A 21,631-nucleotide genomic window follows, 5' to 3' on the forward strand; every position below is an offset into this window, starting at 1 on the left:
AGGCAAAGACAAGAATACCTTTAACTAACCCCTTCTTCAATACCTTCAGCTTCCCCTCAAAAACCTACAATCTTTATATGTAACATCGTGTTGTATTCCACGTTTTAGAAATTCACACGTAAAATTCACCTCACCTTTTTATGAATTCAATTCACGCCTTCATTCACCACCAAATTTCTCCCTGAAAACTGAAAATCCTTTCTCTAAATTAAATTTCACACTCGATTTAGTGACATTTCCAATATACTTTTTACCCTTTCATCCATTTAAAAGTGCATTCTCGGTGCCAGAGGTTACCAGTAAAAAACAAACTATCACTCCTTGTACGACGTATCATTCCTATGTATCTACTTAGATCGAAATGTGCACGAAAAATTCACACTAAATCTATATAAAATGACAGTTTTTTTGTCGCTATCCAATAATACCAATGTGTTTATAGTGTCTGGAACACATAATCCACTTCGATTTTTGACCAATGCAATGTTGCAATAGTGAAATATTGAAGCATCACGTACTCCAAAGTATGTCTTTAATGGTTCGTATTAGCCACCCAGACAAGGGAGTTTAATGAAACTTTTCAGAGAGAATTGTACATAGTGATATTAAAAGCAAATTTCATTTTATGTCTTTTCAAAATGAATTTTAGAAATGACTTGGAAGAAATATTACGGAAAGGGCAAATGTGGACACTCACTCAGAAAAGAGCGGGTCTAACATTCTATGGGATTTGCAAAAATATAGGTTTCTTTTTTCAAATTTTAAGATCCGAATCCGAATAGGGGAAGGCTTTGATGTTTCGCACACAAAAATGATATTCAAATATATTCAAAAACACCTATATTATAGAAGTCTTAATGTTAAAATTATCTTTTTATTTTATAACTTCAATAATGGTACCTTTATAATGTATTTCGAGTATTTCTTTTAATATACTGTTTGAAATTTTCAATAAGAAAATCAATGCTTAAATGCCCATATAATAATTCTTACATACTCTAATAAATTGGCTACCGATTAAAGATATGTAAGATTTACAAAAGTTTCAAGAATGAGCTATATAACACTACTTTTATGTACAGTTGGTTTTATCCATGTGACAAGTTGGAAAAATCACATAAACAACAAACATTAAAGGCAGGAAATTACAGTGAAAGAAATAACTTTGGAGGATTACCAAGAAAATACATTGATTTCTTATCTTTTTGCACTGCTCCTTCTTTCCTTTCACACTCTTTATATTGCATTATATATAGTGTATATAGTATATAGATTGAGAAACTTTGAAGGAATAATCTATATTCTATTGGTGTCCCCTTTTTCCAAAATGAAATTGCTATATAGGATTGGTGTGAGAATTCTTGTGCACAATTTTCCCATTATTTCCTTACATTTCACATTTGGGAACAAATCCCACCAGAATGACACGGTATCGATTTGTCCTAAATTCCATGAGATAATTCACCATCACTCTATTCTGCACAATCATTTGGGATTTCATGCTTTCCCTATACTGATTGTGATGATTACTATATAGACATGAAAGGAAAGATTAAAATCCCTCAAATTTTGAGGTAAAATACTGATTTAGATCGATTCTTTGATCTCTCAACAAATCCACCACAGATTTTTCTTTAACACAAAAATAAATCTGACTTTGATCCTTATAGTAAATCTCTGTAAAGGATGGATTTATCACTTTTCGCCACATTACTATCACTTTCAAGTCAGTTTAGAAATTATTTCAAAAAGGGGTTTCAAAGAATCCCATGCTTTGCGAAATGCTCGAACTCGTGATTTAGATGCTATACCGCAAAAGTACTTTTGCATCATTTACCGTTTACCAGTTCTCAACCAATTTGAACCGATTCATAAATCTCTCAAAAGATTCCTCAAAATAGTTTTAAAAGTAATAGGATTGATTTTCAGATAAAAATTAGTTATCGGTTATGAACCGGTTCATTACCGATTCAAAACCGACTGGAACCGCTTTAGTTTTATAGGAAATTCCAAGATCTTTCAAACGAACCGGTTCAGAGCCGATTGGAACCGGTTCAGTTTTATTAGAAAATTCCAAAACTTTTTAAACGACCCCAAACATGACCCCATTTGCTTGATGCGCACTCTAGTGTCTTTTTAACCTTTGACCTTGAAAAAACCGTTATTAGGAATAATTCAACGGTATTTTCGTATATGCACGAAATGTTCGCCTGAATAATCTCTAAAACATATACAAAAATGAAAAAATCGCACGATGCGTTCTCGAGCAATCCCAAAAAAACATAGTTTTGGAGGGGAAAGGGAGGGGTTAGGGGGAAAGGGAGGGGTTAGGGGGAAAATGAGGGGCATGTTAACGATCCTTGGGTCGACTTATGAAGGGGTCCCCCGAAGGTTCCAAGTCTCTATCTCTAACCGTTTGGTCGCTAAAGCTGGCGACAGCCGGACGGACAGACGGACAAACAGCGGGACGACATTTCTCAGAAATCGTCTGAAACGTGAAGATTTGTTGACAAAAGCGGTCTCCGGGGGGTGGAAGATGGAAATTTGGAGGGTGTGAAAAAAATCGAGTAGAGTTCGAGCAGTAAAATATATAGAATTGTTTCTGATTTTAGTGAGATTATTCGGAGAGAATCTCCGTCCGGATGCGGCAACACAACTGGTGTAGTTTTCAACTCAAAGATCAAAAACTCAACTCTTCTACCAGAGCTTTCGACACGCTCCGTATCTTCCTCAGTGGTCGAGTGTGTCAGTGATTTTTGGGTTTCGTTGGGTTTGCCACTGACACACTCGACCAATTCTCGACCAAGTTTTGAAATTCACTATCATTGAAAATTGAATTGTGACTAATGTTATGGGCCAGGATTTGTTCTAAACTTTCAGTGCATTTTGTGGTCATGTTATATCATGGCTATAACACAGTCATAAAGTAGTCATATGTGGTCATAATGTGGTTACAATGTAGTCATAAAGTGGTCATTATCACAGTGAACAGACTGGGATTTTCTACATGGTCATTGCTTTTTTACGCCTTCATCGCTTTTTTTACACGTGATAAAGTTATTCAAAAAATTGCAGCACAAAACCAATTTTTGCACTAATTTGATATTTTTTACGCCTTATGAGACAATATTCTTTAAAAAGAAAATGTTATATTAGTAAAATTTCCTGATTATAAGTACCTTGAGAAAAGAGCAAAGACACTGAGAAAAAAGAGGGTGCGATTAACTTTTTTTCCTCATAACTTAGGTGTAGAAATATATCAAAATTTTTTAATGTTAATTTTACACCTCTTTAAGGGTAAAATTAACATGAAAAAGGGTAACTTTTACCCCCAATACACCTAAAAAGGGTAATATTTACACCGATTTTGGATCAATACTGCAGGGTAAAATTAACATTTCCGTAATGTAATTTTAACTTTTTCGGATTTCTCTCAGTGGAGCGATTGACCGGTCAATTGCTTTTTGCTCTTGATTCAAGGTGTTTAGATTTGGCAAATTTTTCTAATAAATCATTTTCTTTTTAAAAAATATTGTCTCAGAGAACGGAAAAACATCAAATTGGTGCAAAAATTGGTTTGGTGCCGCAATTTTTTGAATATTTTTTCCATGTGTAAAAAAGCAATGAAGGCGTAAAAAAAGCAATGACAATGTAGAAAAGCCCAGTCTGTTCGCTGTGAATGTGGTTACAATGTAATCATAAAGTGGTCATAATGTAGTCATAATGTAGTTATATAGTGGTCGTAAAGTGATCATAATTTGGTCATAATGTCGTCACTAATATCTCTACACTCTAGAAACAATTTTCGTCAAAAAAGGCCAAGTAATTTTGACTTTTCTTTGTGGACTCTACACGATAGAGAAATTTATGTCCATATTGAAAAGTTTTGCCTACACAAGCGTAGAAAATTGGCTTCAATACGGACATAAATTTCTCTAGTATGTAGCGGCGGTAGAGGCCATTACAGTAGTAGGTGATTTCTTTTGAAAAAATAGTTTTTGACGGATATTGGTCCTAAATTCGTACAGGCCGTAAAATTCGTATTATTTCGCAAAAATAGTGTGGTATGAGAATTACCCCACTTTCCCCTATAATTTACTCTCATGTAAGCAAAAAAATTGCACATTTAAGTGACTTCAGCTGGAAATAGAAATCCTACCTACCATATGCCAAAATTTTGGTTATCAATAAATTTTTCGAACGTTAAGAGTATTAGCAAAATTCTCTTAATTTTTCATGCAACTCCCTCTTTGTAGTAAATGTGTCTGGTAGGTGCATTTAAATTAGACTTTTATGTGCATCAATGGTCACAGGCTTGTGAGAGGGTAAAAATGCAGAAGAGAGTCAGGAGGGAATAGTATAAATTCACGTGAGGGATGAAGTAAAAATGGGGATCTCATTCAACCATCAACCGAAAAAAAACACAACTTTCATTCCTCCCTCAGAGTCCTAATCGCAATCGTAAAATCCTGCCACCGTTTTCCACGTCCTCCCCCTGAATTTCTCTTCAACCCTAAACCCCTCATAACCTCTCTACTGTTTCTTCCCATTAACACAGTATATTTTCGTATATACGGCTGAGGATGAAATGGGGAAAATTGTGACTCGAGTGGCGCCCCTTTTTATGCCCTTTTCTCTCTTTCCCCTTTCACTCTCTGGAGTCCTTCCTCCTCATCTTTTGTGCCCTTCTTCCAATTTTCCCTTTTAGTTAGCACACCACTCTCTTTCACTCTCTCTCTCAATCTCTCCGTGTTACTTTCCCGCGTGCAGCTTTTCCCGCCATGCTGAAAACCATAAAATTTTACGACACTCTACTAAACACTAAACGTTATTCTGTTGGCATAGCAACGTCCTCAGTGTACAACATTTTCTACAATTTTCCATCTAACACCAACAACAACAACAAAATCCCAACATGATGAAAAAGCAAGTCAATGGCAAGAGAAGATTCGTGGACAGAAATAGATAAGAAGGAAAAACCGCACAAACTAAAATGCATCATCATCTTTCTTTTTTTTTATACAATGCAAACAACCGTCTTATGAGATGATGACAACAGATTCCATTGAATCCACTTAAATATGCAAAAGATTTATCCTGTCGATATCATCTGAGATATACAAAATGGAAAACAATGTAGTGAAGATATGAAGTTAATTAATGATCTTCCTTTAAGGCACAATATAAATTCGAGTTCTGAGGGTAGAAAATGCAATCTCTGTGACATTTACTCAAACTCCCCACAGTACAAAAACCCTCTATTGCAACAAAAGGAAGCTACCTTTTGAATTACCATGATATTCCATTGGTATTGCGCTCTAGTGCGGGAGAAAGACTCACATTTGACCTTTAATATCTGATACACAAGGTCATAGAAGGTCGCTGATGAAGAGTTGGGACTAAAGCCTGAGGACATCAAGCAATAATTCCAAAGGGTTTACTGCTGCTTGGGTTTGATATTGAATAAAGTCATAAACTTTGAGGAATATTGAACAAATCAAAATTGCGTCAAAAAAAAATAAGAGAATATTTGAAGAAGTCGAGATGAATAAAGTGATATGAATGTTATTTAAAATTATAATTTCCAAAAACTGGGCAAAACTGTATTGTACTTTTTCTAAGAACAAGTAACTCATTACAAAAGTGAAAATAAAATGTTAGTACTCTAAATCAAAGCTTTCAAATAAAGTCTCGTCTCTGATTTCATATTCAAAACATTAGGAATGGTTTGGTTCAAGGGAATGACATTTCCTATGTTTCTCATATGTTTCTAGCGCGGTTTTCTGGTTTATTAGCTGTTTTCTGTCAGTGTAGAATGAATTAGTAAATAATAGTAATACAAAATAAAAGCCAATTTAATATAGAATAGGCAACCGAAAACCCCAAATTGGCAACATACGTAGTTTTGGAGATACCTCGTGAAATGTGTACGAAAACAGGGAAAAATTTTCACTAAAATTGGTCGCATTTTTCAGAGCTAATGTCACGCTCCTGGTAGGGAATTCTGTAACAGTATGAGAATGTCATGTGACAAATCATCGTGGTTAAATTCTGTAGCAGGGTAGCATTAAAGGCCGGTGAGTATCGAATGACCATTACAAGCAGCTCTATGAACCTCTCAATGATTGATATGAGCCACATTTTCGAATAATCTTATGGAATTTACCACATAAAAAACTCTAAATTTGCCATATGACATTGTCATACTGTTCCAGAATTCCCCTCCAGGAGGGGAATTTGGTTTACAAATTTTTCTAAAGAAAAATAATTTTGAAACTTTTAATTTTATCAAAATCCGTCAATTAAAATTGAATTAATAGTTTAATGGCAATTCACTCGATTCACTCAATTTAACGAATTCAATCTATATAAAATCTAGATATATTATTCTGTCAGACTATACTTTCATAATGCCCTCGACAGACTTAAGGCTAAAATCCAAAGACGACTAAGCTAATTCATAGCCAAGTCAGTTCCTCTCACACTACAAACGAGGCTTAGCATTCACTGATATCCACAAAACACAGCCTTTGTGGGCTTTTATGCAGATATTTTTATTGCAATGTAATGTAGGGTAAATTAAGCTAATTCAAAACCTGCTCCAAATGGAAATTTTTCGCTACTCCAAATGGAAACGCCACTGTTGTCATGATAAATACAGTACTAAATTACTATATTTATATATTTTCCATAGCTCAGTTCCATTATTTAGTTAATTTCGCTCCAAATAAAGCGATTATTCATTCATATTTACAAATTTTATTTTGTTAATTTCTCAGAAAAATTAAAAGTGTACCTTTCACCATTGAATTTTTCATAGATCGACCATGTTTTCCAATGAAATACACAATAAGGTGACTGTTGTTTATTTGTTTTGTTTGATATTTATGTCATATTTCTGGCTAATTTTAGTTAAATTAAGTGCTAATTTTATTGTTAACTGTACGTGAAGTTTTCAAATGAAATAATTACCTATTTCGTGAACAAAAAGGGTTTTTCTGAAGTATCTGCAAATGCTTCAATAGGAAACCCCGGAAATATGATTTTTAAAAGAGATTTTCTTATTGTTTTGGATGGGAAAGGAGAAAATACCAGGAATAAGTACAAATCCTGCACTCAAGAGCAACTCAACAAGGTTTTGGAAGCCTTTCGTCGTGCTTTCACTTACACTGTTTGTCTCCAATTAGAAACTTTCCCTTTTCTCCATTTGGATTAATATGTTTCCAAATGGAAAATTACGCTCACGTATTTTTCTTGTATTTAAGAAGCTTTCAAATTATATCTAAAGAATTTTTACTAAACAGTAACATTCTAGAAGAGTCAAGAAGCAAATTTATGTAATTCTCTTCAGAAAAAAATATGAACTTAATTTGTTGAATCTTCTATCAAAGTTAAAGCGTCTGGACATGGTTTTGAATTAGGACATTTACCCTACTCTATTTAAAATGAAACTATTTGTAAATTTATATCACAGTTCACGTCCAATAATTATTGTTAATTACAATTATTTGTGAGGTGGAAGCTGTCTCACGACTTAAGCCAATTTAGGATATTCTAGTAAATAATCCGTGTTGTTATACGTGAATTGTGAAGTAAATTTACAAGGAGTTTCATTTTCAAACGAGTATTAGTGCATTTCGGTAGAAATATCTGCATAAAAATCCACGAAAATTATGTTTTGTGAGTGCCAGTAAAATGTTAAGCCTTTGTTTGCAGTATGTCAGGAACTGATTTGGCTATAAATGAGCTTAATTGTCTCCAGACTTTAGTTGTAAGTGTGTCCAGCACATGAGGCTTCCGATAAGCCAGAATCCCAAACTCCAAAATTTCGAATTCTTTAAACTTTAAAATGTCATAGCTACTTCCACGATTGCAATTGCGCTTGATGGAGGCAAAGGGAAATTTTCTGTGTTCTGGGAAATTATTCTACACATTATCCTCCATGTAATTTCGTACCTTTCAGGATATTGGCCATTCAGGATTTTCGCTTTCGAAATTTCGACCCATTCAGGATTTTGGTTTTTCGGGAATTTGGCTTTCAGAGATTTTAGCTTTCCGGGATTTTGATCCATTCGAAATTTTGTCTCTTCGAAATTTTGGCTTTTCGGGATTTTGATGTTCAAAGTTCCCGAATATCTCAAAATCTTAAATAGCGATCAATTTCTGTGCTTTTTGAGAGCCTAATAGATTTGTCCCTAATAATCCAATCCTAAGTTAAATTTTTCCAAAAAGTCGTAATTGATAAAAAATTAGAGTAGTTAAGCCATATAGCTAAACCTTAGGTCTGAAGCCCGTATTAGGCATTCAGGATTGTGGCCGGCATAGCTTCATAATTAGTATGTTACGTAAACGCTACATGAACAAACTAATTTTGACTTTTATTCGATTTCAAACGGTTCTTACTCGACCTTGCCTTAGGGCTCAAATAGACTCAGGTTGATCCTCGAGGATATTTAACATGTAACATTTGGCAGTAAAGATTTATACAAACTGTCATGCACTGAGGTCTTAGGCTTATCGATTGGGGATCCTTTGCATAAATTTCCATTACTTGATCCTTTATGACCAAATTTTAAGGCTAAATATTCTCGGCTAAATAAATAAAAATAAATCTATTTGGTGGGCCCTAAAGGCCCAATAGACTCAGGCTGTAAAATAACTCAGGCATAACCCTGTAAAATTTGGTAGTATAGTAGATTAATTCCAAACTGTCTTAGGGCCTTGACAGACTTGAGGATTAGCCGAAAGACGACTTAGCGTAATTGTATTAGAAATAATGGTAATACCGCATTTCTGCTATTTTCCACTAAGCCGTCTCCCGGCTTAAGTCGTAAGTGTGTCTAGGGTATTACACTTAGAGGTGCTTTCCATAAATTTCCTTTACCTAATTTTTTTACTGCCAAATTTTACAGGCCAAATATAATCAAGGATCAGCGTTACGGCCTCGACAGACCTGAGACCTATATTAAACCACATATCCATAATTTTCCACTAAGTCGTTTCTCGGTTTAAGTCGTAAGGAGCCGACTTGGTTATTCACAGGCTTAGTCGTCTCTGCACTTTATCCGTATGTGTGTCCCGCACATTACCCGGCTAGGAATTTCTAACAACCAACAGCGAAAAGTAACAAAATGTTAACAGCCGCTGTTACCAATTTCATGCAAATGGAAAGTAGGTGACGGTTGGCATGAAATTCATGCCAGTGCTGTTAGGTTTTTCAGTTACTTTAGCGCTCCAAGCGGTCGATCGCAAATACTTTTGACATTTAGCTATTGATGCGCGGTGATTGTGAAATATTGTGATAAAAAAGTGTAAAACTCTTTGTCCGGATGATAATTTTCTGCAAAATAATTAATGAGGTAAGTACCCAAGAAACATGTAATTATGTTGAAGAACTAGTAAAGGTATAAGGTTGCATTAATACACATTTATTTGCTGAAAATTAAGAGACTTCTAGGATTCATTTTACTTCACAAAATTCTGGGCAGATAAGCATCGTAACAGGCCTGAGATCTTGTTCATCCTCCTAAGAATCACATGTAGTATACAGTGAATCTATTTGTTCAGGAAATTTCAGTTGCAATCCCAAAAAAATCAGAAAATCTGTGGAATCCTGCGATTCGAAATCCTTTTGACAATTTCCTGGTGAGAATACCACCGGAAGTGGATAATAGTATCAACTATCCCTGTCTACAAGAGCTACTCCTCATTCACTATCGTGTATTCAGGAAATTTCAGCTGAAACCGCAAAAGAAATTGAGAAAATCTATGGAATCCCGCGAGTGAAAGACATCCTGTTTTTTTGACTATTTTTTGATCAAAACATCACCGGAAGTGGATATTAGTGTCAACTATGTCTATCTACAAGAGCTACTCTTCATTCACTAACGTTTGTCCAGGAAATTTGAACTGAAACTTCAAAAAATTGAGGACAATCTGTAGAATCCTGAAATTCAATGTTTCCCTCTCGTTTTTTGACAAATTCCTGGTCAAAAGATCACTGGGAGTGGATTTTATTCTCAATTACCCCTGTCTTCAAGATCTCTTACTCTCCCAGTAACGTTGGTCCAGGAAGTTTGGACTGGAATCTCCAAAAAATAGGGAATCCCTGGAATCCCGGCGATTTAAAATTTCCTTCTTGTATTTTGACAAATTCCTGATCAGAAGACCACCGGGAGTGAATTTTCTTCTTATACCCCTGTCTTCAACATCTCCTACTCTTCCAGTAACATTTGTTCAGGAAATCTGGACTGAAAACTCAAATAATTGAGGAAATCCATGAAATTTTGGCAATGAAAAATTTTCCTGTGTTATTAGAAGAATTCTTCAAATTTTTGGTTAGGAGGCCATCGGGATGTGGATATTAGCCTCAATTATTCCTTTCTACATCAAATCTTCCAATTTCAGATACGTTTATCCAGGAAGTTAATTATGGAACCTTGGAAATTAGAGAAAATCCGTGGAACTCCGGTTTACTCTGTTTAGTAAATTCTTTATTAGAAAACTTTCAGGAAGGTTCTTCCTTTTTCATTAATTTTTGTCTAGGAAGTTTGACCTAAGACCTCAAAAACTACGAAAATCGTCTTGTTATTTGACAAGTTTCTGGTCAGGACCAAGAGAACATTTGGAGTGTATTGTAGTCTTAATTATCACTCTTAAAGTAGGTCCTCTCCTGTTAGTATAGTCTAGAAAATTTGAATTGCAATCTTTAAAAGAAATAAAAAAAAATACATGGAATCTCTTGAACTAAAGTTTCTTATGGTTCTTGGACAAATTTTTGGATAGGAGACTGAAGATCGCGACTTTCAGCTTCAATTTTCCCTTTCTAAAACATCTACTCCTTTTTCAATGATTTTTGTTCAGGAACATTATATACTTAAGTTTTAAAAATTTGAGAAAATCTCAGAAAACTCACGATTTTTAACTTTCTTTTTGCTGTTTAACAAGAATCCTGGTCAAGAGACTTGGGAAGATCTCCTTCTATTCACTCTCTTATCTCTTACATTTTTTTCTTCTTTGGAACAGATATGGTTTTCAAAAGGCTACGATGGACATTCCCGAAGATACATTTAAAAATTTTCAACAATTTTCTTGGACAAGGGAGGATGAAGCAACAAGGCTCCTGGTAATGTTACAACTCATCAAAGACTGCGACAATAAGTTAAGTGAAAGTCCTGAAACCTCTCCAAGTCATCCAATCACCGAGTCTCCAGGGCGTTTAAACAGCGATATTTTATCTAAGCTTAATAATCTTTACAGTTAAGTTTAAATTGTTTTTCTCTTTTTTTATTTTTTTTTAAAATTTTTTCCAATCCATATACTCTATGCAATTTTTTAAGATAATTAAAAAAATCAATTGATAATATATAATAGTAAACTAGTTACTTTTATGAAATTTTTATAATATAATTTTTTTTTTCAAATAAAATAGATTTTTTACAGTGAATTTATGTTTTTTTTTTTAATGAAATAAGAAAAAAATGAGCCAATGGAAAGTAAAAAAGAATTAACAGAATTGTAATAACGCTGTTAGAATTCTGTTAGCTAGTTCATCTATCATCCACCAAGAGTGCTGCTCCTATGACATTTTCGTGTTAAAGTTGGTGATGTTTGTTCGGCAAACTAACAGCTCTGTTACTATTTCTGTTAACAACTAGCAGCTAGTTGTTAACACTGTGTTGGCCGGGTAGTTATGAAGCCTGTATTAGGCAGGTGCTGAAAGATGCCACTGCTTTTGTTACTGAGACAATCGTAACTCAATACTGGGTAAGCCTTAATTATCGCGGGCAGTAAACTCCGAAAAAGTTACAAAATGAATTGCACCCCCTTATGGCCTCCACACACTATAGAAATTTATGTCCATATTGAAGACTTTGTCCTACATAGGCGCAGGGAATTTGTTTCAATATGGACATAAATTTCTCTAGTGTGTAGAGGCCATTAGTTATCCATTTTTATCTTTGAACTGAAAAATCTACTAGAACAAAACTTATTCATTTTAACTCATCAAATCCTGTTGATTTTTGAGAAAATGGACAGATAGGACAGATATAAAATAAAATTATGGAAAATTAAATCAAAAATTTATTTAATAAAACATCCTAAACCTATCCGCATAATATTCAATTTGAAAGACGTGGATGGAAGGACAAAATGTCTATCTCTTAAGAAACAATTTCAATCTGTATCATCCTACAGTCATGCTTTCACGCATCATCCCTACATACCAATCTATTTTCATCTCCCATAGAAGGTCAAGAAAGACAGCCAAAATTGGTTAACATGGCAAAATTCAGTTTTCCCAACACGTTGCTCCTAGACATAATCCTTTTATGGAGGGTCCTTTCCATCTCAGAAATGGACTAAATTATTTGAAATTGCTCTAAAAGTTTTCACAATAAAGACTGGAAAGAATCTCTCGTTTTGATCCTAAGGTGAGTGAGAATATAGTTATACCATCCAAATGTGTGTTATTTCATATTCTTTTCCCTTTTATGTATATAGAAAAGAAAATTTGAAAGATAGAAAAATCAAATAACACTTTTTGATTACACAAGTTAAAATGTTCATTAAATATTAAATACAGAATGAGGGAAGAAGGAAAAATGCCGTAAAAGAAGAGGGAAATATAAAATCCATGAAGTGAGGGTATACCAAAGATGCAGAAGTACATTTTATGAGTTTATATTGAAAGAACATTTCACACGAGAATTTCTCATTGGGGCAAGTATAGTCGAAAAAAAGGGAATTTCATTAGGAAGCATATAAGTGCACTTGAAGAAAAGTAATAACACCATGAAATGTTGGTGAAAATTTTTCAATAGAGTACATCAATAGAGAATTTCTTCAGTCAATCCTATATTATCCTATTATTATATTGATAAATTCGGTATTGTGTATAAAATTGTTTTGTCGAACTTCACCCAATGAAATTGACAATATTTCTCTATCGTTCCTAGAGAGATAGAATTCCAAGTATTTTTTCATCTATTTTCCAACTTCAAACCTCGTGATGATCTCATAAAAGCCAGGAAAACCGGGAAGAAGACAAGGAGAGAGAGTGGAGTAAAAAGTCAAATATCAAATTGTTTACACAATAGCAACGTTTTCATGTTAAATTGTAAACATCAATCTATCTCCAATGTGCATTTGACTTCACTTGTTACCTCACCTCAACCCCTCCCTCACCCGAAAATATCATTTATACACAGAAAGAGGATGATGGTAAAAGAAGTTCATCTTTGGAAGATGGGTAGTGCGTTATGGGTAGATAATAAAAAAAAAGTGGTGTATTTGATTTATTTGTTTGCTCAAACTCACGCAACACACGAATTTACACACACAAAATATTATAAAGTTAATAGTAAGACACATAGATCTTCCTCCTTTAGCACTCTCTTCTCCATTCCATCCAAAAAAGCATTGAGAAAAGTTCTCGGGAAGAATGGAGGAAAGATGAAAAACCCACCACATCGTTTTTCATCTCTTTACTCCACCTCAGAGATTTCTGCTTAACACTTGAGATGTTTTTTTTTTTTATTTCTTATATATAGGGTCAATAGGGCCTATTCGGACTAGGCAATTTTCTCGTGTTTAATTCTTTAAGGATGAATAGTTCATGCCTGAAACATTTTTTCTCAAATTTTAAAGAATTTAAATATCATTTTCTTTAAAGGAATTATCATCATAATGATGCCATACCCGTTTTAGCTTCTATTGCAACTCCCAAGATATGCATCTTACTTATAATATTAACAGATCACTTAGGAAAGATGGATGTCCCCAAATAAACAGCATAGGAAAAAAACCTAACCATAAAGGCCATTTTGCAAGGGCAAATACATTAGTGGTCAGTAAAATATTCCAATTTGGTAAGTTAAAAAAATAAGTTAAATATCAGTGTGATACGCAACTACTTTACTGTCCTTTTACCAATAATATTTCATTGTTTCAAAACAATAAAAATTTATAATATTAAATATTTAAAAATTAGTAATATTTACTGGTCATTTCTAACAGTCTACCTCCCAGAGTCTACTTAGTTTTTAAGTTTCTTTAAAATTTCTAAGCTTTGCGAAACGGTCGAGCTCGTGAATATTATTAAATTTTCTTATTGATTTAATTCATGAGGAAAAGAGTTGTATTCACGAGTTCAAAGAATTCATAAAGTTTTTCCCACTGAGCAATTTTTCTTAAGTTTAGGGGAATGTGGGCATGGTTCGCTTCACACACACTTAACTTTCAGACGATGCGAATTTTCTCTTTGTTTACATGAGTTGGTTCAGCGCGCTACCTTCGGACGACTCAAGATTCGGACAATTCATTTTTTTTTCTATGTTCCTTAAATGTTTTACCCATAGCTTTTTCTGAAAATTTGAGGTATTGGACCAGCTATCAAAATAAAATATTATAATGGGCCAAATTCATTTATAACACATTGAAAAAGAGTATTTGTGCGAAGCATAAATCGTCCGAAGGTAGCGGGCTTTCCCCTAGCCACGTTTCATCTTGTTTAGGGGGAGGTGGGGCTACTTTGAGCTGTGAGGCTAGATTGTTATACGACTTTTTCACCTATTTCTAAATGAAGCTGGTTCTTACAATTATTTTATTTAGATACACAATTATTTTGTCTATCTAAATCATATCATGTTAAAACCCAGTTTCCTTTAGAAATATGCAAAAACATCGTATAACTATGTAGCCCCACAGCTCAAAGTAGCCCCATTTCCCCTATCTTGTTTCATGAGGGTAATAATTATCTATCTTATGACTATGAAATGATAAACTAGCTTTTTGCAAACAAAGGGAAAATCCGAAACGTTTGAAGGTTCACTGCGTGCGAACCATGCCTACATTCCCCTACTTGTTCACAACTGGTTTGAACCGATTTATAAATCAATTGAAATATTTCCTAAAAGAGCTTAGGAGTAATGAAATTGGCTTAAGCGGGGAGTGTCAATTACAAGGTCAAAAGTGGCCTCTGTTTTTTTATTGTTTAGTTTAAATCGATAGTTCAATCTTAAGAATCTTAAGAAGTTAATCTTAAGAACATTATTATTTATTATTTATTTCAAATTATTATTATTTACGTTATTTATTAAAATGCAAGAAATTAATAAAAATATTTAATTGGGGCAGAACTTTTTATAATTTTTTTGCAATTAATTTTGTGAATATAAATTAATTGTACTATTGTTAATAAATCAGCTCAAATTGCTATATTTGGGCAGAAAATTTATTCTATTGCCTCGAAGCGAAAACATAATTAATTTTTACTTTTTTTATATTATTATCTTAAATTTGTCATCATTTGAAAATGTCTGTGGGATATTTTTGTTAATGTTAATGATAACGATATGTTCAAATTGAATGCAAATTTATTAAAGGTATTTGCATTTGTGAAACATATTGTATTAAATTGCTCATACAGGAGATTGGGGATATTTGGGATACGCTGCGCGATGGATTTCCTTTGATTAATATGTTAATTTGATTTAAATAAATAAGCAATAATAAATGACATTGAGATTCTTCTTGAATAAAAAATATTGGATATCTTTACTTTTTGTGGCTTATGGCCTCTACACACCAGAGAAGTTTATGTCCATATTTGACCGTTTTATCGTAGACAATTTACTTCAATATGGACAAAATTTCCCTATTGGCTTCTCTAACGCCGTGGGGCACATTTGAGTTGGGGCAGCATTAAAATTCGCCCTTTTCTCCTATTTTTAAAAGGATTTTAAAAAAAAAAATTAAAAGGAACCTTATCGTGGTATAATTTAGCTCCAAAAACCAATTGCGAAGATAAATTACATTATTATAAGGCTCAATTTCAATTAAAAATAAGAGAATTTCAAAGCTGCCCCAATTTAAAGGTGCCTTACTTCGCCCTACAAACGATTTTAGGAAATTTTATGCAATAAAATAGGGTAAAGTGATACAAGTTGAACAATTCGCCGGTACAAGTTGGACATGGCTTTTTTCTTGATAAATACAGTACACGTTTTTAAGCACAAGGAACCAAATTATAAAACTAAAGCATTAAAAATATACAAATAAAAATGAAGTACTAAATTTATCAAGAAAAAAGCCCTGTCCAACTTGTACCACTTTACCCTAGTAGGATTTTTATGTTTCATTTTTTTATTTGTTTTTTTATTAAACTATCATGTTTTCGCTATATAATTAAATTATTGACGATTTTAGGAAAGTAATTTCAGAAAAATGCATATAAATTGGATCATTTTTTTTTAATTCAAAGTTTGATTAATCACAAAAAATGGGGATGTTTGGGACAATGCAATGGGTGTTATCGTGACGTGGACAATCCAGATAATATTATGGGTGCCACTTAAAATCCTTGTCATAGCTGTAAATCTGTTCCAATCGGTCATGAAACGGTAAAGAACCGGTTATGAACCGATGACTAATTGTGGAGCTCAGATGCAAAATTGAACATATCCTGTGGCTAAAGCATAGGATATGTTCAATTTTGCCTTTGAACTCCACAATTTTCGTCGGGAAATGTATTAGTCCTAAGCAATTTAGGCGGTTATTTAAGTGATTTATCAAACGGCTCAAATCTGTTGTAAACCGATGAAAAATTTTTGTCCGAAAACCATTTCTATTAGTTTTCAAACTATTTCCGGCAATCTTTTGAGTAATTTATGAGTCAGTTAAAATCATTTGTAAACCGGTAAACGTGCAAACTTAAAGCATGTAGACGAAAATATTTCCCATTAGCTTGACATAAAGTTAATCGCAGTAGACTTTAGATTCTGTTTTTTACTTCGTTGTCGTTTCAAGAGAATTTTATTTGCTTTTTTTGGTGAATTTTTTTGTTAAAAAAATGGATTTTTGACTGAGTAATTGCAAAATGATGGAGGCCATGCGAATATTCAAAGTTGACAATCATCTCAAAAATCCAAATGCGATTTATGCTGAGATTGCAAAATTGACCGGGAAGTGTTACAGAAGATTATAATTCGGTTCAAGGAACTCAAGACTGTTGCTCAGAAGCCAAGAGGAAGTAACCAAAAGCCTGGGATTTAAGCCTGGCACCTTTTCTGGAAACAACTCAATCTTTTCGTGTAAGATATTGGCAAAAAGATGGGAATACATTGGAGCTTGGTCTGTAAAATCAAGAAGAGGAATAGTTCTATAACCTACAAAGCTTAGGCTGCTTCCCATCGGACTGACAAATAGCGTCAAAGTGCTAAAACAAGGTTACGACCATTTTTCCAAAGGATTCCAAAGCTGCGGAAAAGATGTTTAATCCATCTTATACCGGAAGATTGAGAAGAAATACTGGGGAATTTTGACGACAAATCAGAAGAAGGATCAGACAGCTGCAAACTTGCCGGATATTTAGAGGAAGTGGGAGAAGCACGTCCGGGACCGTGGAGACGGGTTTGTCAAGTCCCTAATGATGGAAGTTAAGAAAAAGTTAAGAAGTTAAGTGCGATGGTTTTCCATCCCATCTTATCTATATATAGAACAATAAATCCAACTCATTTTTGAAATTATTAGGTAGTCTTATCACTAACATTTTACATTTTTAAAAGTTTCGCAACAATCCCGCTCTCCCCTATTTTTTAATTGAAATAGCATTTTACTAATTTAATCATGAATTTTTTTCAACTGCGGAATAGAACTTTAGAATTAAAAGTAAATTCATTATTAACATTTTAAATATATTCATTTTCTCAGAAATATAAACTTGCAGAAAAGATAAATTTTGCACTTTATGAAAAATATTTCATGTTTTTTTTCGTGCAAAAAAAAAACATGAATGAAATTAAAAAACAACAAATTATAGAAAAAAGTTATTAACCCTTTAAGAACGACTGGGTCATCCGTGACCCATAGAAAATAATTTTTCCTGACTAACCTGAAGTTATTTCTTTCTAATCTTTTTACCAAATCACAAAGTAGAAAGATGTAGGAATCTAGGATATTTTTTGCAAATCTCCAGATATTTGCTATATAAAAAATATTTGACCTCAAAAATAACGAATTTTCAAATTTTCGCATTGGTGCATGAATTTTAATGTTTTTAATCTTTTTAATATTTCTAATTTTTTTTAAGCAAAAACCTCTTGGGACTAGAAACTGTAGTAACTATACATAATATTTCTCAACAAAGTAAAAATTATAGTTTATTGGTATTTTCAGGAAAGCTTCATAATTTTCATGGGTCATATATGACCCAATCGTCCATAAAGGTAAAAAACACCGGATTTTGTCTCTAGTGGATTTTTGAAGATTTGAGGTTAGACTGCTTCATGTATTTGTTTATGTGTGCGCAAAATAGTTAATTATTCGTGTAATATTGTGTGATTTATCAATTAGCTGAGATTTCCTAGTGCAATACTGACTGAAGAAGGTAATATTTTGATAATTTATAAGATACTTCTGCGTAAATGTTGTAAATTCATAACTTTTTACTCTTGTACATGACTTCAAAAATGGAAAAAAAATTCATGATCAATGAACCCGAAATCATCCACATATTATGCTCGGAAGATAGCGATGATGCCGACAATCTTGTCCTGAACGAAAGCGACATAATATATTTGGAACAAGACGTGGATGAAGTGGACTTTGAAGTCTTCATCGAAAACGCATCAACTCCGGAAGAACTCCCGGATCCACAGCAATGTGCAACTGTACGTCTTAAATCCCCAGAGACAAACAACATTGCACCTATCCATTACCATCAAACATAATTCGAAGAAAACTGAGGTGCACATGGTGCTATCCAGAAAAAAGGATTATAAGACCAATTGTATTTGTGAGGCATGCGACATTTATCTCTGTGTTACCAGTACTCGCAATTGTTTCGATGAATATCATAAAATTTAAAAATGAAGTAAATAATACATTTCCTCATAAAAATTATTGTTTTTGTGTACAAGTCTTTAAGAGTCTTTGAGACCAAAAATTGAATGAGATTTTTTAAAATAAATTTTTGATCGTTTTAATTTTTACTCGTACTCTAAATATTTTGTTTATTATTACAAATATATTAAAGTTATTTATCCTTCAAAAATAACAGAGCAAACGAGTAAAGTAGTCGTCTGAAAAATTTTGTGCTTTTTTTACCTTTAAGGACGATTGGGTCATATATGACCCATAGTTTTCCAGGACTCCTAGGGATGGGAAAATTTCTTTTTAACCGTAAATCTCTTATTTTGGCTAAAATATCGAGGGAAACTTGATTTCGTTGAATTTCGCTCAGCGAAAAGCTTCTCGTTCTTAAAGGGTTAAACTTAATTTCGCTCAAGAGCATTTTCAGAGTTAGTTAAGCAATTTTAAAACGGCGATTTGACATTTAAATATTAAGACTAAGTATAATGCAATGTGCATTAAAATTTTCCATTAAATCGAAATTTAATACATTTCTAAATAGCTCCACTTGGCCCTACTCCTTATTCACTCTCCTCTTTTCACATTTTCCTCCTTAAATTTTCTTTAAACTTTCCCCTTCATGTACACCATTCCAATGGACTCTTATAAACATTCACTGTAGAGACGGTAAAGATGGGATATAGGTTTTTATGTGACAGTGAGGAAAAGCATTTTATGGGATAGAGAGAGAGACTTGAAAATGGTAGAAAATAAAGAAGATTCAATGCACAATTGAAGGCGCATCAAATCTTTGAACTTTATATTTATGTTGGAGGATCAACTTTTTATCAGACTTTTTTTTTTGCTTTAGGCGGCATTGAAAAGAACGACCGAGTAAAAGATAGAAAATCCTAAACACCCCAGAATAAGGAGTGAGAGTATATAAATCATCCAAACACCATGTGATAGTTGAAAACACATTCAGGGAGTAAAGAAAAAAATATAAGAAAACTCACAGACAATATCCAATGTTGCTGGTGGTGTTGCTTCTCTGGCACCAGTTAAAAGATTCTGCACAATACACACATAATCACCAGAATCTCTAACATGATTCACAGCTTTGATGGATAAAATTCCATCATTCTCAGTTAACCAAGTGGCATTTTCCACCGGAAGTCCTGAAAGATGAAAGGGAGAAGTATCATGCATGTTTCCACAAAATTCATTTAATATAAATTCCAGTGTAATCGCACCAGAGGAATACTATTACACTTGGTTCCCAAACATCTCCTACTAAATACTCACCATTGTGTGTCCAATAATAACTTATACTGTCCACTGTGGAGGCTCGGCACCTAAATACAGCTCTAAGACCTTCGGGAATTACGAGACTCTCTGGTAATTCTGTAAATCTCGATTCAGTACCACTGGCAACTCCTGGAACTACTACAAAAAAAGGGAAAACGAAGAAAAGAAAAATAGTGTGAGCGTGTACGAGAAACGATAAAAAATCTGTGTCATGAATTTATGAGGATTACACAAATAGCACGAGACATTTGTGTAGGATATCTGTCTGAGTCAAAGGACTTTAGGAGAGAGGGATGAGAAAAGGAGAATATGAGCAGAGAAAATCTTTGTAGTCTGACAAAGATTTTCCAAACAATACACATGCAATAGTATACAGTTTTTCTTAAAATTTCAACCTAATCCAAGGATATGTTTGTATATTGTTCAAATTCTGAAGAAAATGCAATTACGTAATCCTTTGATTTGCAAAATCTTATTCAAGAAAATCTTAATTTTATACAAAAGCCTTGGCATAGAGGACGAGGAGTGTGACAAAGTGAACAGTTCATCGCTGAATACTCGTCATTGTGTGAACACTGTATTCAGGAACCTACTCTAAGGCCTAATAAAAATGAATTTTGTATAAAATATATGTGGAGCTCAGAATGAAAAATGAATATATCCTACGGTTAAAGCATAGGATATGTTCATTTTTTATTCTGAGCTCCACATATAAATCACCGCTTCATGAGTGATTTAATCGAATTTAAACTTGTACAGGATTCAAAGGCCTTTCAGATATTTCAAATTTTATTTAAATTGAGTGATAAATACACTCTCCAGATCAGTTAACCTTTTGACCTTGAAAAAAAACCATGTAAGTGTGCCAAATTTCGGCCAGCTTGCAATTCCGGCCACATTTTTTGTTCCTCGAATTTCCATGAATTTTTAGTTTTTAAGAATAACAAAAAATGTAGCTTCGACAAACGAGAAGACGTGAAAAAGATATTGGAAGAATTCCCGAAGGGCAAGGAACTATGAGAATGAAGGTGGCCGAAATAGGGCACCAAAGCTATGTCTACATTTTTATTAATTTTAAAATGTATTAAGAATAATTTTAAAGTAAATAAAGACGTTAGACTGTTTACAAGGGTCTAAGCAATACTCCTAAAGTAGAAGGAATGAAAAAAATCAATTTCTATTAAAGATATTAAATTTCAATCTTGAGACATTGGCGCTTACATGCAACTATGCCGAAATTTGCCACACTTACCCTAGAACTATTTTATCTTTAAAGTACGGACAAAAATTAAATTGACTAAAGTTATTTCTGCAAGACAGTTTTTACACATCGTTTAGTCCAGAAACACTCATTAATAAGTCAACAACAGAAGGATCTTTTCGAAAGTGGTTAACACGAATTATGTCACAAAATTTATCTTTCAAATACTTTCACATCATTTATCGTTTACTGGTGTACAAGTGATTTGAA

General features: G+C 33.5%; 1 protein-coding gene across 2 annotated transcripts in view; it reads right to left on the bottom strand.

Annotated features, from left to right (window-relative positions):
• The window catches only part of LOC129803496 (tyrosine-protein kinase-like otk), a 55,012-nt gene that overhangs the window by 19,291 nt on the left and 14,090 nt on the right, over positions 1–21,631 (bottom strand). Inside the window, exons 2-3 of one of the 2 annotated variants that reach the window (XM_055850097.1) lie at positions 20,158–20,295; positions 19,869–20,030 (exon numbers count right to left, since the gene is read on the bottom strand). In XM_055850097.1, the coding sequence (XP_055706072.1) occupies positions 19,869–20,030; positions 20,158–20,295 (300 nt within the window). Of the gene's footprint in view, positions 1–19,868; positions 20,031–20,157; positions 20,299–21,631 lie in introns of both variants that reach the window. The other variant, XM_055850096.1, reaches the window with a different exon arrangement.

The sequence above is a fragment of the Phlebotomus papatasi genome, chromosome 2 (assembly GCF_024763615.1).
Source record: "Phlebotomus papatasi isolate M1 chromosome 2, Ppap_2.1, whole genome shotgun sequence".
Lineage (NCBI taxonomy): Eukaryota > Metazoa > Arthropoda > Insecta > Diptera > Psychodidae > Phlebotomus > Phlebotomus papatasi.